Source organism: Schistocerca americana, chromosome 2 (assembly GCF_021461395.2).
Source record: "Schistocerca americana isolate TAMUIC-IGC-003095 chromosome 2, iqSchAmer2.1, whole genome shotgun sequence".
In the NCBI taxonomy this organism is placed as follows: Eukaryota; Metazoa; Arthropoda; class Insecta; order Orthoptera; family Acrididae; genus Schistocerca; species Schistocerca americana.
Window position 1 is genome coordinate 1101267940 of NC_060120.1, and position 22044 is coordinate 1101289983.

The 22044-nt window shown below is 42.1% G+C and overlaps 1 protein-coding gene across 1 annotated transcript in view; it reads left to right on the plus strand.

The window, feature by feature from the left end:
* LOC124594699 (odorant receptor Or2-like) overlaps positions 1-22044 on the plus strand; it is a 121408-nt gene that overhangs the window by 8042 nt on the left and 91322 nt on the right. The window contains exons 2-3 of the mRNA XM_047133066.1: positions 14632-15066; positions 15115-15404. Of these exons, the coding sequence (XP_046989022.1) occupies positions 14632-15066; positions 15115-15404 (725 nt within the window). The remainder of the gene's footprint in view (positions 1-14631; positions 15067-15114; positions 15405-22044) is intronic.

Below are 22044 nucleotides of genomic sequence, written 5' to 3' on the forward strand. Positions count from 1 at the left end.
ATGATACCTCCTCAGTTTGTACTTTAGGCTAGATTTCCTGTCTTTGGTAGTTTAACAGCGATGTCACGCCTCCAATCTTCTGGACCCCATATTTCAGAATTTCGGCTGAGATTTCATCCAGACCAGTTGCTCTGTTGTTTTTGAGTGTTGTGATTGTCGTGTACATCTGTGCCTCTGTGATATCACCCGTTTTGGCCATTAGCTCTTGTATTTTTGGTTCTCTTCCAAGTTGTAAGCATTGAGTGGTTTGAGCTGGTTTAATGTTTCTTTCAAGTACTCAACCTCCTGGTCAACTAGTTCCCCTTTTGTGAGCAGATGATTTCTATTTTTATATTTTATGGGTCCGTTTCAGAAACTGTGCACTCCAGTAACTTGTCGAATGACGCAGTATGATGCCCTTATGCCATTCCGAGAGGCAGCATTCTGCGCCTCTCTACCTTTCCGTTTAAACTACTCTGTCTCTTTCTCTCTTTCTGGTATTTTTTTTACGACTCTACAAACATTTTTGACTCGGCAGTTGTAAAATTTTATCGAAGCTCTTTTTAATGTTTAGCTTGTTTATAATTTTGCTTTACCATCCTTTGTTTGTTTTACATGCCATATTCGATCTTGAATCCAACGCTCATTCTGTCTACATACGCGCACGTGCGTATGTGTGTGTGTGTGTGTGTGTGTGTGTGTGTGTGAGAGAGAGAGAGAGAGAGAGAGAGAGAGAGAGAGAGACAGAGAGAACGTTGAGAAAAAAATGCAGCTACAGAGCGATTTTAAATGTACACGCTGAATGTTTGTTACCTGCAAGAGAACGTCTTTACGGCTAAGGCCTAAGTAAAACACTCATTTTTGTCTTTGAAAACTGGATGAATATATTATTACTTTCAATTGCATTAGTGCCACGATTTTGCAGTGACTGTGGCAATATTTCTCTTTTGCTGAAAACGACTAAACGTAGACGCCCTGTGTGCAGCTGCGGCGAAATCTGAAAATAGAAATAAAGAAAACTCTCGTCGGCTATTTTGCCGCTGCTGTCAAATAATGATACCTATTCTAAAAAAAGGAATAAGTCCCACTTCTGGTATTTTCACTGCCTAACGTACCTTTACATTAATAAACAATTATTAACCAACTTCTTGTTTCGCAAAAGTCCGATAATTCGGTGACATAAGAAAAGCGCTATCTGGTCGCCATAATCAAAAAATATTTAAAGAAAACCATACACTTACGATCCACTGCCAATTCAAATAAAAAAATATCATCTTCTCAGCGGTTACAATTGAGAAATGAGATAACCCAGTAGCGCATTCGGTACCATCACATTTACAACAGCAGAAACCAGTCGCAGGATGAAATTTCGTACCGTCACGCCAGAACATTTTAAGCAATCTTCATTATTCATCGTAGCAACGTGCATCTCTCAATGGCATCCTGACTGTCAGCGTTAGCGTGCGGACCTTCCACACATTCCTTCCATATTCGATTCAAGAACCGGAAACCTTGGCTGTCACACAACAGTGACAAAAGACGTGGGATATCTCCTAATATCGTGTCGAACGTGTTGCCGGTGCAAGATTTTGTGCATAAATTGAATTCTTCATTGTACCCCACAAAAGTTCGATGTGATTCACGTAGGGCGATCTGGATGGTCAAATCATACTCTCGAACTGTCAAATACGAATGTTCTTCAAGCTAGTAGCGAACAATTCCATCTAAGGTCTATGAAGGCTGCAGTTGGAGCGGCAGAGCATAACCATTTCCAGTTAATGGTCGGTCCAGTTGGACAAAAGGACCCAGTCTATTCCATGTAAACACAACCACACCATTATGCAGCCACCATGAGCTCACTTGTTGACAACTTGGGTCCATGGCGTCGTGGGCTTTGCGCCATACTTGAACCCTGCAATTAGCTCTTAACCAACTTAAACCGTGGCTCATCTGAAGAGGTCACGGTTTTCCAGTCGTCTACTGTCCAACCGACACGGTCGCTGCTCCAGTTGAGGCTCTGCAGGCGATGTCGTGCTGTTAGCAAAGCCACTATCGTCGGTCGTCTGCTGCAATAGTCCGTTAACGCCAAATTTCGCCGCACTGTCGTAAAGGATACGTTCGTCGTACTCAGAGTTGCTTGCCTGTTAGCACAGACAACTCTACGCAAACGCCGCTGCTCTCAGACACCTGAAGGCCGTCGGCCACTACGTTGTCCGTGGTGAGAAAAAACGCCTGACATTTGGTATTCTCGGTGTACTCTTGACACTGTGGTTTTCGGAGTATTAAATTCCCATGCATCTAGCTCCAAGTCCCATTCCGCGTTCAAAATATGTTAATTCCCTTCGGGTGGCCATAATCACGTCGGAATCCTTTTCACATGAAGCACCTGGATACAAGTGACAGCTCCGCCAACGTAGTGCCGTTTTATACCATCTATATATGTGGATTCGCTATCCCATGACTTTTGTCACCTAAATGTATTGTTACAAGCAGGAGACACGCATTTTTAGTAACTTTGTCGAATGTACCGTTGCACGGTACTAAGAGGATTATATTAACGAATGAGACACTAAATGTATTAGACGTGATTTGCTGTTTTTGCAGCAATATAAATGATGATGACCGATGTAAGGAGGATATAAGAAGGACACTAGCAATAGTGAGAAAAATCGATTCTGAAAAAAGAGATTTTTGTTGGGCTCAAATATAAAAGCAAGTAAAACTTGCAGGAAGAACTTACGATGGTATGTGACCGGGAAGTAGCTTTCTACCGAAGTGAAACGTGGACGATAAACAGTTCGGACAGTAAGAGAAGAGGAGCCTTGTGAATTTGGTGCTACGAAAGAATGATGGAGACTGAAGTGGTTGATCGGATAGCAGTTGAGGAGGAGGTACTGAATCGAGCTTAGGGGAAAGGAAATTTAAGGGAATTGCTTCACTGAAAGAAGGGATCGGCTGATGGAATAGATCCTGAGGGATCGTCAGTTCGATAATTGAGGAAAGTTTGTAGGTGAAAATTGTAGATGGAGACGAAAGCTTCACTAAAGCAAGCGGGTTCAAGCAGAAGTAGGTTCAGTTGTTATGCAGAGATGAAGAGACTTTTACTAGACAGAATATCGGGAAGTTGCATCTAGCTAGTCTTCGGATGGAGACTACAAAAGGAACACTTAATAATGACGAGAATGACGTGTCAAAATCATTTTAAATGTGTCATATACTTATCTAGTTTGTTTGCATTTTAAATACCGATGTGGTAGATTAAATAGCTGGATAGCTTGTGGACTGGTAAAAATAAATAAAAAAATATAAATTCACCTGCGGTCGTCGTCTAAGTGAATGTATCAATTTCACATATAGAACTGTTTAAATACATTTATATTTCATAATTAATACACTCATGCTCAAACAAAAAAAAAAAAAAAAAAAAAAAAAGAGAGAAAAGAAGAAAGGAACACTTTGAACGACTACGGATAGGAGAGTCATATTCACTAGACATGAACATTAATACATTCTGCAGAAACAATTAGCAATTCAGTCACCGCGGTTCAGCATGGGCTCTGATGACTTGTCCCATGCGTGACTGCGTCGACTCTCATAAGGCGCGAATGACATCCTGTGGTAGAGCCATCCCTGCTGCATTCACCGGTTTCAAAATTCATCTGTGGTGGTTGACACTGGGTCACAGCGCTGCACCAAGTTCCACTCATCGTCGATTGGCCACAAGTCTGGTGGTCTGACATCCTGGGACACCAAGAAGGTACGTGTTCGTGCAGCATGCGGCCGTGCAGTGTCTTACTGAAAAATGGCGTCTGGGGTCTTGTGTAAAAGGATATGGCTACAGGTTGCAGGATGTCGTTCATGTAGGTCACACTGGTCATAGAGGCCTGAACACGCACCAACTGAACTGTGATTTGCGTTTGTACCTGACAGCACCCCACACGGTGAGGTCTAGAGTCGGTGCTGTATGTCTTGTGCGAGTGCAGGCACTGTGATGCTGCTCACCCCGTCTGCGGAGAGCCAAAATGCGGCCATCATTTCAAACAAACAGAACCCGGATTCGTCTGAAAACAGTCTCTTGCCATTCCTGCCCCAGTGACGTCGTCCCATACACCACTGCCGTCTAGAATGTTTCTTTACATTCATCAAAGGTAGGCGGCGAAGTGGACGACTCGCCCATAATCCATGCCGTAATAAGCGGCGACAGATTGTCACCCCTGATAGTGTACTATGTATTACATCGCTCCACTGTTACGCCAGACCCTAGGAGGACTGAGTTCTGTATTGCAATGTCATTCTGATGAGGTCTCGATCTCCTCTGGGGGCGGTCTGAGTGGTGCGACTTAGTCCTCTTGTCGTGTTCTACGTTGCCCTCTTTCAAACACAATAATTTAATGGTACGTTGCGCGGATACGCCTGCGAGCCGTCCTGCACGCCTGCTCAAGTCACGTTGATTCATTACCTTCAGTTTACAGCGACAACGAGAGCTGCAGGCACATTTGCCGGTAGGTGATGTGGCGCCGCTATATCGATGTTGACCTTGAACCCGCAGGCTGACATGGCTCAAGCATTAATCATTTCTGCATGCGTACATGCCCCATGAATATGAGCGTCCTATCTCTAGTCGTTCAAAGTGTTCTTTTTTATTTATTTATTTATTTATTTTTGAATATGAGTGTACTTTAACATTGCGAGGACTAAAATAAAATGAAAAAAAAACTTTTTTGGATCAGCGTCAATCAAACTTGGATCTGCGAGTCACCTGTCGGGGATTTAGACCACTCACTCACAGTGTCCTTGCACCTTCGGCGTTTTAAAATTACCTCATACTATATGCTTTCACAATACGCTACACACAGTTTCAAAGAGAATTACTGACGCTTTAGCTTTGGTAATCTGTGGCAACTCATTGACTTCACATTAAATATTTGTCCAGTACATGCCCTACCCTTCCTAAAATCACCTTGATACTCACTTAAATTACTCTCCAGTTTTGTTTCCACTCTGTTTAATATAATCTTGGAAAATACGTTATATGCAACTTGTTGCAAAGAAATTCCCCCGTACTTAACATGTTGTTGATTGCCAGTCTTATGTACTGGATTTAGCAAGGTCACCGTCCACTCTCTTGAGTGTTTTTCAATTTTCCAAGTTTTCTTAAAAATTTGTTTTAGCCCATTCTTTTATTTTTCCTAGAGACCATTTCAAAAGCTTTACTGTAAAAGCAGCTAGCTTTATGAGGTTTCAATAACTTCTTCAGTTTCTTTGACTGTTTGGGGTAAATCATCTTCTAGATATTCCTGAATGTTTGAGTATTAGAGGCTATGGATTGGTTCTGGATAGTTGAGAACCTGATCAAAATATTTTGCAGAATTACTTAAGCCAAACCAGTGAGCCTCATCCCATGCCATTTGTTGTTAGATTTAGGTTTTAAGTGTATCTACCTAACTCTTTAAATCTCACTTTGTCCTGCAAAGATCTATTGGAAAAGGCCTTCTTTAGCAGATCATCTACGGAAAACACTTTCATATTGAATTTCCTCATATATTCGCTTTTTTTTTACCACCATCTAGCCTATAGCTTCTGGAATTACAAGGGCGGTAATCCAACTAACTTGAATACATCAATTTTATGTGTACGATTGGAACTGTTTAAATACATTTAAATATTGTAATTAGCAGTTTCGAAAAGAAAGTTTAGGCAACAGCGGGAATCAAACCTGGGTCGGCGAATTGCCAGGCCGTTGTTTAGACCACGTGGGCATGATGCCAACATGACAACGGCTGTACAAATCCCTCATACTGTACACTTGCACAATTCCCTATAAACAGCCTCAAAGAAAAACTCTGATGTAGTGCTGTGAGCAACACAGCACTCACGGTGCAGGAGTGGATGACGTCACCTCAAAGCATGTGTAGTCGAAAGCGGACATCTGCGTCGCTTCTGTGAATTGACCATCCTTTCAGCAAGTGACACTGGTCTCTAGTTATTGCAGAGGGGGCGCTACAAAACGTGTTTTCGTCCGCTTTATTTGCATACCAGCGCGCATACAAAGAGAAATGGAGTAACATTAGACCGATTTCAGGCTCACACTCGAAGAGAAATGGCGCAATTGTAGTGCCATATTTACAGTGTGCTGTAACATATTAGCACATGGTAACCAGCCTTCACTGGAAGTCTTTATTGTCTAGTCACCAGACACGCTAGGCTGCGACATATTCCTTCCAATATCCTTAATAATTTATCACCCTTTGATGTTGTTATTGTTGTTGTTGTTGTTGTTGTTGGTGTTGTGGTCTTCAGTCCAAAGACTGGTTTGATGCTGCTCTCCATGCTACTCTACCCTGTGCAAGCCTCTTCTTCTCCGAGTAGCTACTGCAACCTACATCCTTCTGAATCTGCTTACTATATTCATTTTTTGAGCTCCCTCTATGATTTTTACCCTTCACGCTTCCCTCCAGCACTAAACTGGTGATTCCTTTATGTCTCAGAACGTGTCCACCAACCGATCCCTTCTTCTAGTCATAAATTCCTCTTTTCCCCAATACTATTCAGTACCTTCACATTAGTTACGTGATCTACCTACGTAATCTTCAGCATTCTTTTGTCGCACCACATTTTAAAACCTTCTATTCTCTTCTTGATAGCTGTATTAAGTGAACCTTTACTCACACATGTTCTCTACTAATCAAAGCATTCCGTCCCAACGGAATAGTAAGAGTAATAGTTGCAGAGCCCAGTACGCCATCCTGCGCAGCGAGTCATTACTAGAGACAGAAGTGACGTCAGGAGTGCCCCTAGGGCAGTGTGACAGGACCGCTCCTCTTTTCCACGTACACCACAGCCCATTAAAATTGCAACACCACCAAGGCGGCATGCAACACATGTAAACTGTCGTCAAGCATGCTGCACGTTTCCTAGTGCGGATGATAAGCATATTGTTGCCATATTACAAGGAATGAAGGAGTAACGCTGTCGGTGTGTAGGGAAAGGCTTATACAGTGGGTTTCTCGTTCAGAAATCGAATTTATACGTGCATTCTTTGTAAGAATACCGTACTGTACCTCGTGTAAGAAGGAGAAATAGCTGCAGCACATGTTCAAATTCGAGAGCGACTGGAGACGACAACTCCGGACAGATTAATGGCACCACGTCATCCTTTGAGACTTGTCACGGTTCTCCGTTTGCTACCACGATGGGCGTATCTATGTGTGGAGAATCCTAGAAGAACGAACCTCACGTGATTACAGTAGTCATCTTCAGTCGGGACCACCACCAGGCGTGATGGTGTGACATGTCTTTGGGTACACAGCGCGATCACCTCTGAGCAGCATAGCCGATAATTTGGACAGCAGGCGCTGCATTTAACAGTTTTTAAGGCCAATGGTCGAGATATTCATAGCTTTATCTTTCAACACGATAACGTCAGTCCGTATGTTGCTCGTGCTGTGCTGAGCTGAGCTAGCCGAGAACAGAGGGTGTGCAACTGTTGTCCTGGCTAGTATGATCTCCAGATCTATGTCTTGCCACGGGTTGCTGTTTCTTCCGATAAGCAACTCTTCTTGTACAAGTTTGCCACTAAGATTTAAAACGAAAATAACTGAGTACGTGCGAATAGGACTCGCTCACTGAGGGTCCAGTACAAACTTAATTGTGTATACAGACTGTTCCTCCAGTCCGGGAATCGAGGTATCGACGGTATTTGCCCGTTATCGTCGTTGATACTGGCAAGATGTAGGTTCTACGACAACCAGGACTTTTCAGAATTTTTTAATTTCAAGTTTAAAGTCGGGTAACAAATGACAAAAGAAAATTTTTTTTCGAGTGATATAATTACAAATAAACAACTTTGTGATTTTTTTCCTTCACCTGTACTGTCTTTTTGCCAAATTTCACAAATGAACATCAAAGGAAGAACCTTATAGGTTTTAATGAGTGAGTTTGCGAGAGTCAAAATAGACGACATAAATGACCGTATCCTTTTTTTACACTGACTTAAGAGCCTAACAACAAAGGACTATGGATATTAAATTATGTCTGCTCCTTCGTGAGAAAAAGGGGTCTTAACATACGGATGGATAGACACACAGAGAGTACGAGAACAAATGAAAAAATACTTTTGTGTGATGTAATTACAGATTAACAATTTTCGGATATTTTCATTTGGCTGTAGTGGAAACCTTCCTTCTTGCAAAATTTCATGGTTATAGGGCAAATGGACATACCTTGTAGGGTTTGATGAGTGTGTTTGCGAATATCAAAATGTGTGAGATAAATGGCCGTAACTTTTGACTGAATTCACTTAAACGCTTCAGTTTTTTACATAACAAATTGTGACACATATTTCAGCTTTATACGTCTAACTGTTCCTTCCTTCAAAGAAACGGTTTTGAACAATCAGCCAAATAGACAGATAAACAGATGGACAACGAAGTGATCCTGTAAGTTTTCCTTTTTTGTCGATTGAGACACGCAACGCAAAGGATGTATGACGTCTGCACTTCCTTGTCGACAAACGTATTAGTTTTGGTGCTGTTTACAACAGTCTCTGACACTTGATGCATGCTGTATATTCGGTTAAGTTTTCATAGAAACTTTATTATGAGACCGGAATCCCTGCCACAAGGAAGGGAAGAGTGGTCCCTGACTAGATTATATTTGTAAATCGTGTACAGGTCGCACTTAACACTAGCACGCTATATCTACATATTTCCTTCTACGAGATACTTCTTTTGGACTTTACGTTACTTTCTTCCATTGATAAGATCATTTCACAAAAACATCTAAACATATGTTGCCTACAAGATAAGAAACAGAGACAAAGGAGTTAGAAAATACATCAGGCAAATGTAGTCAGAGTTGCCGCTGATGTCCACTTGCATCCACGGTTATCAAGTAATCGGCACCATTGCAGGGTGGGGGAGCAGTTACAGGCTAGCCACGGTGACCGTTCAGATCTCCTCAGCCCTGGCGTGCCGATTCACTCATGAGGGCGGGATCGTATTCAACAATGCACATGTTGTAACCACACTCATTTATTGCTGTCTTACAGTATCAAACGATGTCCCAGGCACACGTCTAGTGAGCGGGTCAGGTGCTGAAGCCACAGACGTCGGCGGTGGCACACTGTCAAGACGGCAGCCGTGGCTGTAAACAGCACAGCGTGGCTCGGGAGTGGATCGTTCTTGCTAGGCAGGCAACCTGATGGGGCTGCCGCTGAGTCGGTGCTGTTGGCACTGCCGTGCTTCACGGCCACGAGGCGGGCTGGTTGAATCGACAGCCTATCTGGCAGCATCTCGCAGCAAAAGCTATACCACCCGGGTAGCGAGCTTCGGTCCACAACTTCCGGTTGGCTGTGTGTGTCGTGGTACTTTACCCCAAGGCAGGACGGTACGATAAGTGAATTATGCCGACTAGCGCTGATGGCTGCACCAGTGGACACTGCCTCAACGACGGCCACACAGCGGTCGTGGTGCACAGTGGTGTCTCCTTTGCTCGCAGTGTGGGAGCCATTTATACGAACACTGGCCCTGCGTGTTGATGCGTAGATACCCAAGGTCTCGTGTAGTCACTCTGCTGCAAAGCTGAACTGGGACCCTAGATTTCGGTAACACGACTGGTTGACGATGTGGTGGTCGTACCCTGATGTCCTGGTAGCAGGTGGTACGGTATGTCGCTGCAACAGCTGCCTGCTGCAATCTGCGGTGGTTATATGTTCATGAGGCGACGACGTAGGGGAACTGACCAGTAGCCTTTATGGGACACAGGCTCCTGAACTGCGTGCAGGGGTTTTACGAAACAAGTATTTATGTATCTCTAACGCTGTGTCGGTGTCAGGATCAGAAACTCAATATATTTGTAATTTACTTATTACATGTTTCAAATAATATTTTTATTAGTAACCAGTTTTGAATTTTTAGTTCAGTATTACGTATGTTAGAAATACAAAGGTAAGTTAACTACACAGAACTATCAGTAACAAAGGCAGAAAAGAAGCTGAAATTTTCCATTTTTTGTAAACCAACACACTCCGATGAAATAATAACGGATGACTCCAGTCAACCACCAAATCATAAAAAGAGTATTTCTTCTCTATGGTAGCTCGCCTACATAAGCTTCCATTACACGAGACGGAAATACAGATGGTGTTACGCATCCTCAAAGAGGTTGCAACAGCACGGTTTCAAGAGAAGCTTAGTTACACAGAATCTCAAAAAATACGAAAGTGAAAGAAACCCACGTAAGGAAAGAAAAAAAAAACTTGAATACATTGAAATATTGTGGCCGTATTACCGACAAGCCCCCCCATGAACCATGGACCTTGCCGTTGGTGGGGAGGCTCGCGTGCCTCAGCGATACAGATAGCCGTACCGTAGGTGCAACCACAGCGGAGGGGTATCTGTTGAGAGGCCAGACAAACGTGTGGTTCCTGAAGAGGGGCAGCAGCCTTTTCAGTAGTTGCAAGGGCAACAGTCTGGATGATTGACTGATCTGGCCTTGTAACACTAACCAAAACGGCCTTGCTGTGCTGGTACTGCGAACGGCTGAAAGCAAGGGGAAACTACAGCCGTAATTTTTCCCGAGGGCATGCAGCTTTACTGTATGATTACATGATGATGGCGTCCTCTTGGGTAAAATATTCCGGAGGTAAAATAGTCCCCCATTCGGATCTCCGGGCGGGGACTACTCAAGAGGATGTCGTTATCAGGAGAAAGAAAACTGGCGTTCTACGGATCGGAGCGTGGAATGTCAGATCCCTTAATCGGGCAGGTAGGTTAGAAAATTTAAAAAGGGAAATGGATAGGTTGAAGTTAGATGTAGTGGGAATTAGTGAAGTTCGGTGGCAGGAGGAACAAGACTTCTGGTCAGGTGACTACAGGGTTATAAACACAAAATCAAATAGGGGTAATGCAGGAGTAGGTTTAATAATGAATAGGAAAATAGGAATGCGGGTAAGCTACTACAAACAGCATAGTGAACGCATTATTGTGGCCAAGATAGATACGAAGCCCATGCCTACTACAGTAGTACAAGTTTATATGCCAACTAGCTCTGCAGATGACGAAGAAATTGAAGAAATGTATGATGAAATAAAAGAAATTATTCAGATTGTGAAGGGAAACGAAAATTTAATAGTCATGGGTGACTGGAATTCGGTAGTAGGAAAAGGGAGAGAAGGAAACGTAGTAGGTGAATATGGATTGGGGGACAGAAATGAAAGAGGAAACCGCCTGGTCGAATTTTGCACAGAGCACAACATAATCATAACTAACACTTGGTTTAAGAATCATGAAAGAAGGTTGTATACATGGAAGAACCCTGGAGATACTAAAAGGTATCAGATAGATTATATAATGGTAAGACAGAGATTTAGGAACCAGGTTTTAAATTGTAAGACATTTCCAGGGGCAGATGTGGACTCTGACCACAATCTATTGGTTATGACCTGTAGATTAAAACTGAAGAAACTGCAAAAAGGTGGGAATTTAAGGAGATGGGACCTGGATAAACTAAAAGAACCAGAGGTTGTACAGAGATTCAGGGAGAGCATAAGGGAGCAATTGACAGGAATGGGGGAAATAAATACAGTAGAAGAAGAATGGGTAGCTTTGAGGGATGAAGTAGTGAAGGCAGCAGAGGATCAAGTAGGTAAAAAGACGAGGGCTAGTAGAAATCCTTGGGTAACAGAAGAAATATTGAATTTAATTGATGAAAGGAGAAAATATAAAAATGCAGTAAGTGAAACTGGCAAAAAGGAATACAAACGTCTCAAAAATGAGATCGACAGGAAGTGCAAAATGGCTAAGCAGGGATGGCTAGAGGACAAATGTAAGGATGTAGAGGCCTATCTCACTAGGGGTAAGATAGATACCGCCTACAGGAAAATTAAAGAGACCTTTGGAGATAAGAGAACGACTTGTATGAATATCAAGAGCTCAGATGGAAACCCAATTCTAAGCAAAGAAGGGAAATCAGAAAGGTGGAAGGAGTATATAGAGGGTCTATACAAGGGCGATGTACTTGAGGACAATATTATGGAAATGGAAGAGGATGTAGATGAAGATGAAATGGGAGATATCATACTGCGTGAAGAGTTTGACAGAGCACTGAAAGACCTGAGTCGAAACAAGGCCCCCGGAGTAGACAATATTCCATTGGAACTACTGACGGCCGTGGGAGAGCCAGTCCTGACAAAACTCTACCATCTGGTGAGCAAGATGTATGAAACAGGCGAAATACCCTCAGACTTCAAGAAGAATATAATAATTCCAATCCCAAAGAAAGCAGGTGTTGACAGATGTGAAAATTACCGAACTATCAGCTTAATAAGTCACAGCTGCAAAATACTAACACGAATTCTTTACAGACGAATGGAAAAACTAGTAGAAGCCAACCTCGGGGAAGATCAGTTTGGATTCCGTAGAAACACTGGAACACGTGAGGCAATACTGACCTTACGACTTATCTTAGAAGAAAGATTAAGGAAAGGCAAACCTACGTTTCTAGCATTTGTAGACTTAGAGAAAGCTTTTGACAATGTTGACTGGAATACTCTCTTTCAAATTCTAAAGGTGGCAGGGGTAAAATACAGGGAGCGAAAGGCTATTTACAATTTGTACAGAAACCAGAGGGCAGTTATAAGAGTCGAGGGACATGAAAGGGAAGCAGTGGTTGGGAAGGGAGTAAGACAGGGTTGTAGCCTCTCCCCGATGTTGTTCAATCTGTATATTGAGCAAGCAGTAAAGGAAACAAAAGAAAAGTTCGGAGTAGGTATTAAAATTCATGGAGAAGAAATAAAAACTTTGAGGTTCGCCGATGACATTGTAATTCTGTCAGAGACAGCAAAGGACTTGGAAGAGCAGTTGAATGGAATGGACAGTGTCTTGAAAGGAGGATATAAGATGAACATCAACAAAAGCAAAACAAGGATAATGGAATGTAGTCTAATTAAGTCGGGTGATGCTGAGGGAATTAGATTAGGAAATGAGGCACTTAAAGTAGTAAAGGAGTTTTGCTATTTGGGGAGCAAAATAACTGATGATGGTCGAAGTAGAGAGGATATAAAATGTAGGCTGGCAATGGCAAGGAAAGCGTTTCTGAAGAAGAGAAATTTGTTAACATCCAGTATTGATTTAAGTGTCAGGAAGTCATTTCTGAAAGTATTCGTATGGAGTGTAGCCATGTATGGAAGTGAAACATGGACAATAAATAGTTTGGACAAGAAGAGAATAGAAGCTTTCGATATGTGGTGCTACAGAAGAATGCTGAAGATTAGATGGGTAGATCACATAACTAATGAGGAAGTATTGAATAGGATTGGTGAGAAGAGAAGTTTGTGGCACAACTTGACCAGAAGAAGGGATCGGTTGGTAGGACATGTTCTGAGGCATCAAGGGATCACCAATTTAGTATTGGAGGGCAGCGTGGAGGGTAAAAATCGTAGAGGGAGACCAAGAGATGAATACACTAAGCAGATTCAGAAGGATGTAGGTTGCAGTAGGTACTGGGAGATGAAAAAGCTTGCACAGGATAGAGTAGCATGGAGAGCTGCATCAAACCAGTCTCAGGACTGAGGACCACAACAACAACATTACCGACAAGTTTACGAACGCTTTCCATGAAGAGTAAAAAATAGCATTTTGAACTACAGGTCAACCAAGGTTTAGTATAAGACATAAAATTGTAAAAAATGGATTGAAGTATTGTGCATCTGGTTTGTATAGATTATAATGTGGAACATTTTATCGTTTTTTTAGAGAGTAAAGTGGTCTGCTTTTAGCCATCATTTTCCAAGCACATGATATACAATAGGTATTACCGACAGTATTATGAATCTTTTACACAGGACACTTAAAGGAACGAAGTTAAACATACTTGAAGCATTTGAAATATATAAACGGAAGATTAAAGAGCCGCACAAATTGATGAACGAACAATCTGAAATTAAATACCATAATTTTTTTACCCTTTATAAAAATAAATCGTCATTCAGTAAAGCAGTTAGCTTATGATATTTCAACAATTTATAAAACACTGTGATAATGTCTGAGAGCTTCACCAATACACCGCTTCAATGTATGTAATTGTGACATTGTGATTTCTGGGACACAGAGCTTATGGACACACAAAAAACTCAGTGTTTGTCATATTTTTGTAGCTAGACAACGAAAGCCGCCTATTGAATCTTGAGTGTACCAAGACAACCGTAATATAGTTGAGTAATATTTGTTATATTGATGTGATGTAAAAACAAATGTATTACGTACAGGGAAACATTACAAATGCAAGTATGCCACAAAAGATTCATTGCACTGTTATAATCTGTGCACAGAAAACGTTTGTCTATCACGCTTTGTTAATAAAATTGTATCTTCTAATATAGGTAATAATTTGGGAATGAACGAATGGTTCGAATCTAGTCACAAATAAAAATGTGATTTGCAGCTCTGACGGAAACGTTAAGTAATAAACTACAAACACGTGTATTTATTTCTGTGCTTTTTGAGCACGGGACCGAGGTCAGTTTGTCCTAAGAGAGATTAGTCTCAAAGAGTATTATTCTGGCAATAACTCATCCGCTCTAGTAGTGTGACTGGACACTTTTTACATCCCACCACACGGAGCAGTTGCCGATGACTCGATTTGTTCTTTCAGTCGCAGAAGCCAGGGTCAGAGGTGGATGGGCAGCAAGGTGTGGGGCGCACACTGTCGGGCAACGTGCTGTACCTGGCGGTGGTGGGGCTGTCGCCGCGCGTGCGTGGACCGGCCTACCTGGTGTACGCGGCGCTGGTGCAGCTGTGCGCCGCCGTTTACGTGGCCGTCGGTCTGTTCAGCATCCACACCGCCCGAGGGGACGTGGACGCCATTTCGCACACGCTGATGCACATACTCGAAGACGTCTCCGGTATGACCAAGGCGGCGCTCTTCTTCAGCAAGAGGCAGTCCTTTTACCGTCTGGTGCGCGACCTGGATCTGATGGTGTCCGAGGACTGGGACCGCCCCGAGCTGGAGTCCGCACGCCGCTGGGCCCGCTGGATGACCGTGTCGCTGAGTGTCTACATCTACGCCGTCATCCTGCTGTGGCTGCCGGCGCCGCTGCTAGCCGGCGGCGACCAGAAGCTGCTGCCGGTGGTGCAGATCGAGGGAGTGGACTGGTCGCTGTGGCCCGGCGCGTACGCCGCGCTCTACGCCCTGCAGTGCGCTGTGCTCCTCACCCAGGTGCCCGTCGTCATCGGCCTGGACTGCTTCTTCGTGGCGGCCATGCTGCACGTGGCAGCCCTCCTGCAGCTGCTGGGGCAGCGCATCTCTGGACTGCGGCTCTCTGGTGACGGTGCTGTGGACCTGACCGCCGACAGGGGACTCGCGAAGCGGCAGATGCTGTATTCAGAGCTCTGTTCCTGCATCAGAAGCCACCAGAAAATCACAAAGTAAGTTTGTACGTTCATACGTGATGGCGCAGAATGGCATGGAACGGGATGAAAGGAAACATGCCAAAGAGTATTTCAAGTGGTGGTACTCACATCTTTACTAACGGAATGTGACGGAACAGAACAGAATGTCACTTTCGAGATTTATATGGAGGAAAGTTTTGATATAACGTCTGTCGGGGAACAGTAGCATCGTCTGCTAGCATCTAAACATACACTGACGGAAAAAACTGCAGCACCAAAAAATAATTAATGTGGAGTAATGAAATTTCGAGAATACATTTGTCTAGGTGATTAACATTGCAAGACGACAGGTGAAGTACGAGATGACCGATTGCAAATGTGAAAAGCTGGTACATTTGTAACCGGTGTGATCGCCAGAATGCTGAATGCAAGCATTCAAACTTCATTCATTTTTTGTACAGGTGCCGCATGTCAGTTTATGGGATGGAGTTCAATGCCTGTTGCAATTGGTCGGTCAGTACAAGGATACAGAGACGACTAATGCTGTTTGTGGATGACGCTAGAGGTGTCGTCCGGTGATGTCCCATATGTGCTCGATTGGAGACAGATATGGCGGTCGAGCGGGCCGAGGAGACATGTCACTGGTGATGGTGCACGTTGGGTCACAACACAAAAGCGGTATTTATGCTAGCGTTATCCTGTTGGAAAACACCTTCTGGATCCTGTTCATGAATGCCAGCACTACAGGTCAAATCACAAAATTGACGCCGAAATTTGCAGCCTGGATGCGTGGGATAAGCACCAGAGTGCTCCGACAGCCATACGAAATCGAACCTCGGACCATAACTCCAGGTGTACGTCCAGTGTGTCTAGCTTGAGGGCAGGTTGGCTGGCCTCCTCCTAACCAATGCACGGCCATCACTGCTGCCGAGGCAGAACCAGCTTTCATCAGAAAACACAACAGACCTCCACACTGCCTTCCAATCAGCTCTCGATTCACACCCTGAAGTCGGAAATGGCGGTAGTTTGCGGTCAGTGGATTGAACTCTACATTGCGTCTGGCTCGGAGCTGTTCTCGAAGCAACCGATTTGTAACAGTTCATTGTGTCAGTGTGGTGTCAACTGCTGCCTCTAATCGCTGCAGTACGATGCCCCAGAGCCATACCCCGAACGCGATGGTCTTGCCTCTCGGTAGTGTCATGTGGCCGTCCGTAGCCCTGTTATCTTGCGACCATACATTCTCGTGACCACCGCTGCCAACAGTCATATCCAGTGGCTAAATTTCTGCTAAGTTTTTTTGCAGTATCGCAGAAGGAATATCCAGCTCCTCGCAGCCCTATTACGTGACCTCGTTCAAAGTAAGTGAAGTGTTGATGATGGTGTCGTTGTCCTCTTCAAGGGTTTCTTGACTAGCGCCAACTCATCGTGTCCAATCTCAATTGTAACTAGCGCTCGCGACCGTTAGAGCGTGTATTTGAAGCAAACCTGATCTGCGTCCTCGTAGTGGCGCTACTAGCGCCATTCTTATATGAGTGGCGCGAAATTTGAACAGACATTATCTTTCAGATGTAAAAACACGCCTACCAACTTTAATTTATGTCACACAGTTCCTTCCCGGTGATACGATATTTTTCCGTCAGTGTAACCTGTCCTCGCTGAACTGACTCATGTTGCATTCGTCGCATTAGTGGATTTGGGGCTCTTGTGTCTTCTTAATAGTTACTTAGTTGCTTGTCTTGTGTTCGGGACGCACTGCAAATACTGCACTACTACTCGGATATTTCTTCCATTTGCGTGTTTTCGTAGAAGCGGCCAGAAATCTGAAACCGAAAAGTGCCTTACGTTTTACAGTACCTGAACAAAGAAAAATCCGACACCGCGCATAAATAAGAAGATAAGGTGATGAAATAGTTTTCACGAAATAACCTTTCCTTATAGTGAAATTTCACCTATGCCGAAGGCGTAAATTGCAGTTATTTTGATGTTAGTTGGTACTTAGGGAAAAAACATGAACCTTCTTACAGGTTCATGTCATGTCTCTTAAATATTGACTGATGTGTTTGTACGTATACACTTTCTCTAGCAAATAGATAACGGCGTTTCAAAAGGTTTGGATGACACTTTTCCTAACGTGTTTCGGTAACGCTTTTCATTTTACCGTAAATTGAAGTTCTATCCGTTCTGTTTGTGGATGGAAGTTTACGCATATGATCAAACGCATTCTTCTTACAAATGTTTCAAATAAAGAAAGAAATGACGCCAAACACCGAAGTTAATTAAATGGTACCGTTCTCATAATCTTTGGAAAATAAAGTGCTTTACACCACCGCAAAAAAAAATACTGTAGAAATTCCGATACGTAAATTGTAACAGTCGCTTCTGCTTCAGTACGGGCTACGTGTGGTGCTAACAAATTCAATAATTAGATCTTTCCGAAATACCTACAGAACAAACACAACTAGAAAACGTGCGCCCTATGTAAAGGCAAACGAATAGAAACCTTTCATTTAATATCTTGTGGGTCAGTCTGGTGCTAAAATGGGACAGGACACAACTTCAAATATTAAATTCTGTTTTTGATACAACATTAACGCTAAGGGTTCCGCTCCCAAACTCAGAAATGACTCATGTTATAGAAAGCATCAGTGATACTGAAAACACTCTATGCGAAGAAGATGCCATTCATAGATGAATTCCCTGCTGCATTTTCCTGTATACAATATAAAATCAGCTCAGCTTCTCAATGCAAAGAGCGCAGCTATTATTAGAGGGTCAGAATGGTGGAACCAAAGAGATAGGTACAAACTTGTGATAGTTTCTCGTACTTCTCCATATATACTTTCTTAATATATAAATATATGTGTGAAGTATGTAATAAAGTGTTTTTAGCAAACAGAAAAGTCCTGTTTATGGCTTATTAGTTTATGATTAGAATACTATCACAGAATCATAATTTACAATAACATTAAACTTGGAAATCAGATAGAGGGGAGAAGAGGGAATGGACAAGAATGTGGGGGGAAATGGACAGGGATGTGGGAGGAAATGGACACAGAAAATAGGAAGGAGCAGATGAATGGAGAGACGGAGCAGGGGAAGATGGACAGAGCGGGGCAAGGAGAAGATGGATAGAGAAAGGGGGAGGAGGTGATGGACTTACTGAGAGAGGGGAAGAGAGAGATTCAGGAGGAGAGTGAGAAGGGAGAAGAGAAGATGGACAGACAGAGGTGGAAGGGAGGAAATAGGAAGAAAGAGGGAAGGGGAGATACAGACAGGGGAGAGAAGGAGATTAGGACGTATATCCAGTTACCATATTTATTTGAAACGTGTGTTTTCTCTTTTCCTTCTTTTCCATTAAGAACCACAGCAAAGAGTGGCCGCGTACAGTTAGTAATGAACGCAATATGAATGGATATATAGTTAATGTCATGAATGTGCGAGTGCTGAGTGAAGAAATTCTTTGAAAACAACTTCAGTCAGGCTCTTTGGTTTATTTACATTCTGTCAAGCATGTGGGATTGATTATCTGTGGCGGAGTTTGTGAACCTTTTATAAATTAAAGTTACTGGAAAACATACGTTATTTGTTTCAGAATAATGTATCCACCAGAAATAAACCAACGGATATTGATAACTGTAAATAATACGCTTAAGTCTATCTCATACTGTAAACAACTCTCGCCATATTGATTGCTTGTAAGTTTCGTTTTTACATATTGCCACTGCTACAGGAGGCACACAATGCTCCAGACATGTCATATGATGAACGCTAGGCAATTTGAAACCGCTCATGGTAAATAAAAATTGAGGACTTACAAAAGGCGACGGTTGCAGTAATTTCTGGAAACATTTGCATCACAGTAGTAGTGTTCCACATCCGCAATGGATAAAAGATTTTTAGACAAGTCTTCCAAGCGTTGTGTGTTTCTGGATGTTGTAGGATGTTCTGTGCCTCGGACATTGCACATTGTATATGCAGTTTAAGGGGACCACACAGTGGTTCAGGTCGAAAAAAAATCGATTTTCGGTTTTCATCATATTTCGATAGATTAAGGTTTTGTTTAAGTACTCTGAAAAGGATTTTGCTGAATAAATTTTTTTTCCAGCATTTAAAGAGCATTTTCCTACTACATGTGTTTATGTGCCACGTCCACTTTTCTGTCACCCACTTCTGCATCTACTCCTGAGTGTGTTGGCTATCCTTGGAATGCAACGGTCGGTACTCTTTTGTTTCTACTGTTTGTAAACAACAAGCTTTCAAACACGCAGTTGGTTTTGTTCAAGTGTGATTGTGAGTAGTTGTTATACTTACGTTTGCAGTGCTTGTTTACGTGTGTTTTGTTGTGTTTATTGAAGATAATGAGGCGCAAAGGCTTTTTCAAGAAACGTTAATTTAGCGGAAACAAGTTTAGAAAGCTTTCTGAACAAGAGGTTATGTTGCCTGGTAACGATGTTTCTAATTGTAATTCTTCAACAAGTGCATTATCAAAGAAGCTCTCACTATTTCAAGAGAGTTAGAATGAATTTACTGTAAGTGACAAGGGGTGCAGTAACATTATTATAAATTTGGGAATATTATCAGATGTAATTTCTAAATTTGTACAATATAGACAGTATGGTGAGTCATACAGTGTGAAAATTTGTGAGAGTGTCTGGGAGAAAAGGCCTAGCAATTGTTTTGGATTTAATTTGCACTAAATGCTCAGCTGTGATTTCATTTATGAGTTCTTCAAAACCAGATGCAAGTGGCCCTTATGAAATCAATACTAGATTAGTTTATGCCTTAATATCCATTGGCAAGGGAATGGCTGCAGGGAGAACATTTTGTTCAGTGATGAACTTACATCAACCACCAAATAAATTTGAAAAACTGACTGCAATATTAGAGAAAGCTGGATGTGAGGTCAGTGAGGAAAGCATGAAACTGGCTGCTAGGGAACCAGTAGAAGAAAATGATGGATGCTCGGATATTACAGTTGCACTTGATGGAAGTTGGCAGAAAAGAGGACATACTTCTCTGAATGGAGTAGTGACTGCCATGAGTGTAGACACCGGTAAAGTGTTAGATGTGGAGATAATGTATAATATTGCAAATGGTGTACAGTCAATGAACATAATGAACACAACTGTGTGGCTAATTTTAGAGGAACAAGTGGTGGTATGGAAGTTCATGGAGTACAACAAATATTTCATCGCTCTGTAGAAACAAGAGGCGTATGGTACACCAAATATTTGGGCGATGATGACAGTAAGGCATACAACAATGTGGTGAACTCTAAGCCATATGGAGATTCCATTATTAGCAAAACAGAATGTGTAGGCCATGTTCAAAAACGTTTGGGAACAAGGCTGAGAAAACTAACTGTTGATATGAGAGGGAAAAAATTAGGAGACGGAAAATTGTTGGAGGGACAGGGTCGGTTAACTAAACCTGAAATAGAAAACTTGTAGGTATACTATGGGCAGGAAATTAGGGAAAATAAAGAAAATCTGGAGCTAATGAAGAGAGATGTTTGGGCCATATTCTTCCATAAGTCCTCTACGGATGATAAACTATGTCATGGATTGTTCCATCAGGAGAAAATTGCAAATACAATAGGGCTCAGGCAACTGGAGAATCTTAATCTCACCAGCATTCTCTTCCTGCTGCCGTTATTACAGCAATTCAACCTATTTTCCTGACCTTCTAAGGAAATGTCTGCATGGGCAGACACAGAACCCAAATGAGTGTTTCAACAGCATAATTTGGAACCGCCTCCCTAAAACTGTATTTGTAGGCATGCATACAATGAAACTCAGAGTTCATGATGCTGTTATTACATTCAATTGTGGTAATATTGGAAAGTGTTGGAACCATAAAAGCGGGGAATTAATCCTGGTGAAAATATGATCACTGGGCTGCAACATTACGATAAAATGAGGATAGGCGATGCAGACAGGTCTGCATCTATTATTGCCAAGAAAGCGAGACACACATCCGGGAAGGTGAAAAACAAAACTGGAAGATCTGCTAGAGGCCAAAGAAGGGCCATCATACGCAGCAGGACAGTTTTAATTAACTATAAGTAACAAATTTCAAAAGTTTTTTCTTTAAAGTCAATTTCCCAAAAACTAAAATTTTCAGTACATATGCCCCATTACATCAGAAACTGTCACAGATAAATGAAATAAATTTTCAGACACTCTGCATAACATAAAAAGCCACCTCTGTTACTACATTCATTAATATTCCCCCATTAGGAAGTTCACAAAAAAATATTTTCTGCAGAGAAACTTAATATTTTTTGTTAATAAGTTTATAAAAAAGTATTTCTTAAAAACTATAAATTTGATGAAGTAGATTTTAGTACACTTGACTCTGTTAGCATCATGTAACATAGTAAAAATATTAAGGTCCTGCATCAAATAGTTTTTTTTTCAGAAATGGATCAAATACTTGCCTAAATTTAGGGAGTGTGGTCCCCTTAATTTTCAGTTTGTTAGAAATTAAAGCGAAGAGTGCTTGTCAGACAGGTTATGTCTGTTTATTATTCACTGAATATTATTTTCTTTTTTAATTTGTTACATTGAGTGTCTCTGGCGCCCATTAATTTAACACTTTACGATTAATAAATTTGCTGATGTAACTTGATTGTTGTAGCCTTAAGTTCGAAGACTGATTTATGCATTTTCCATCC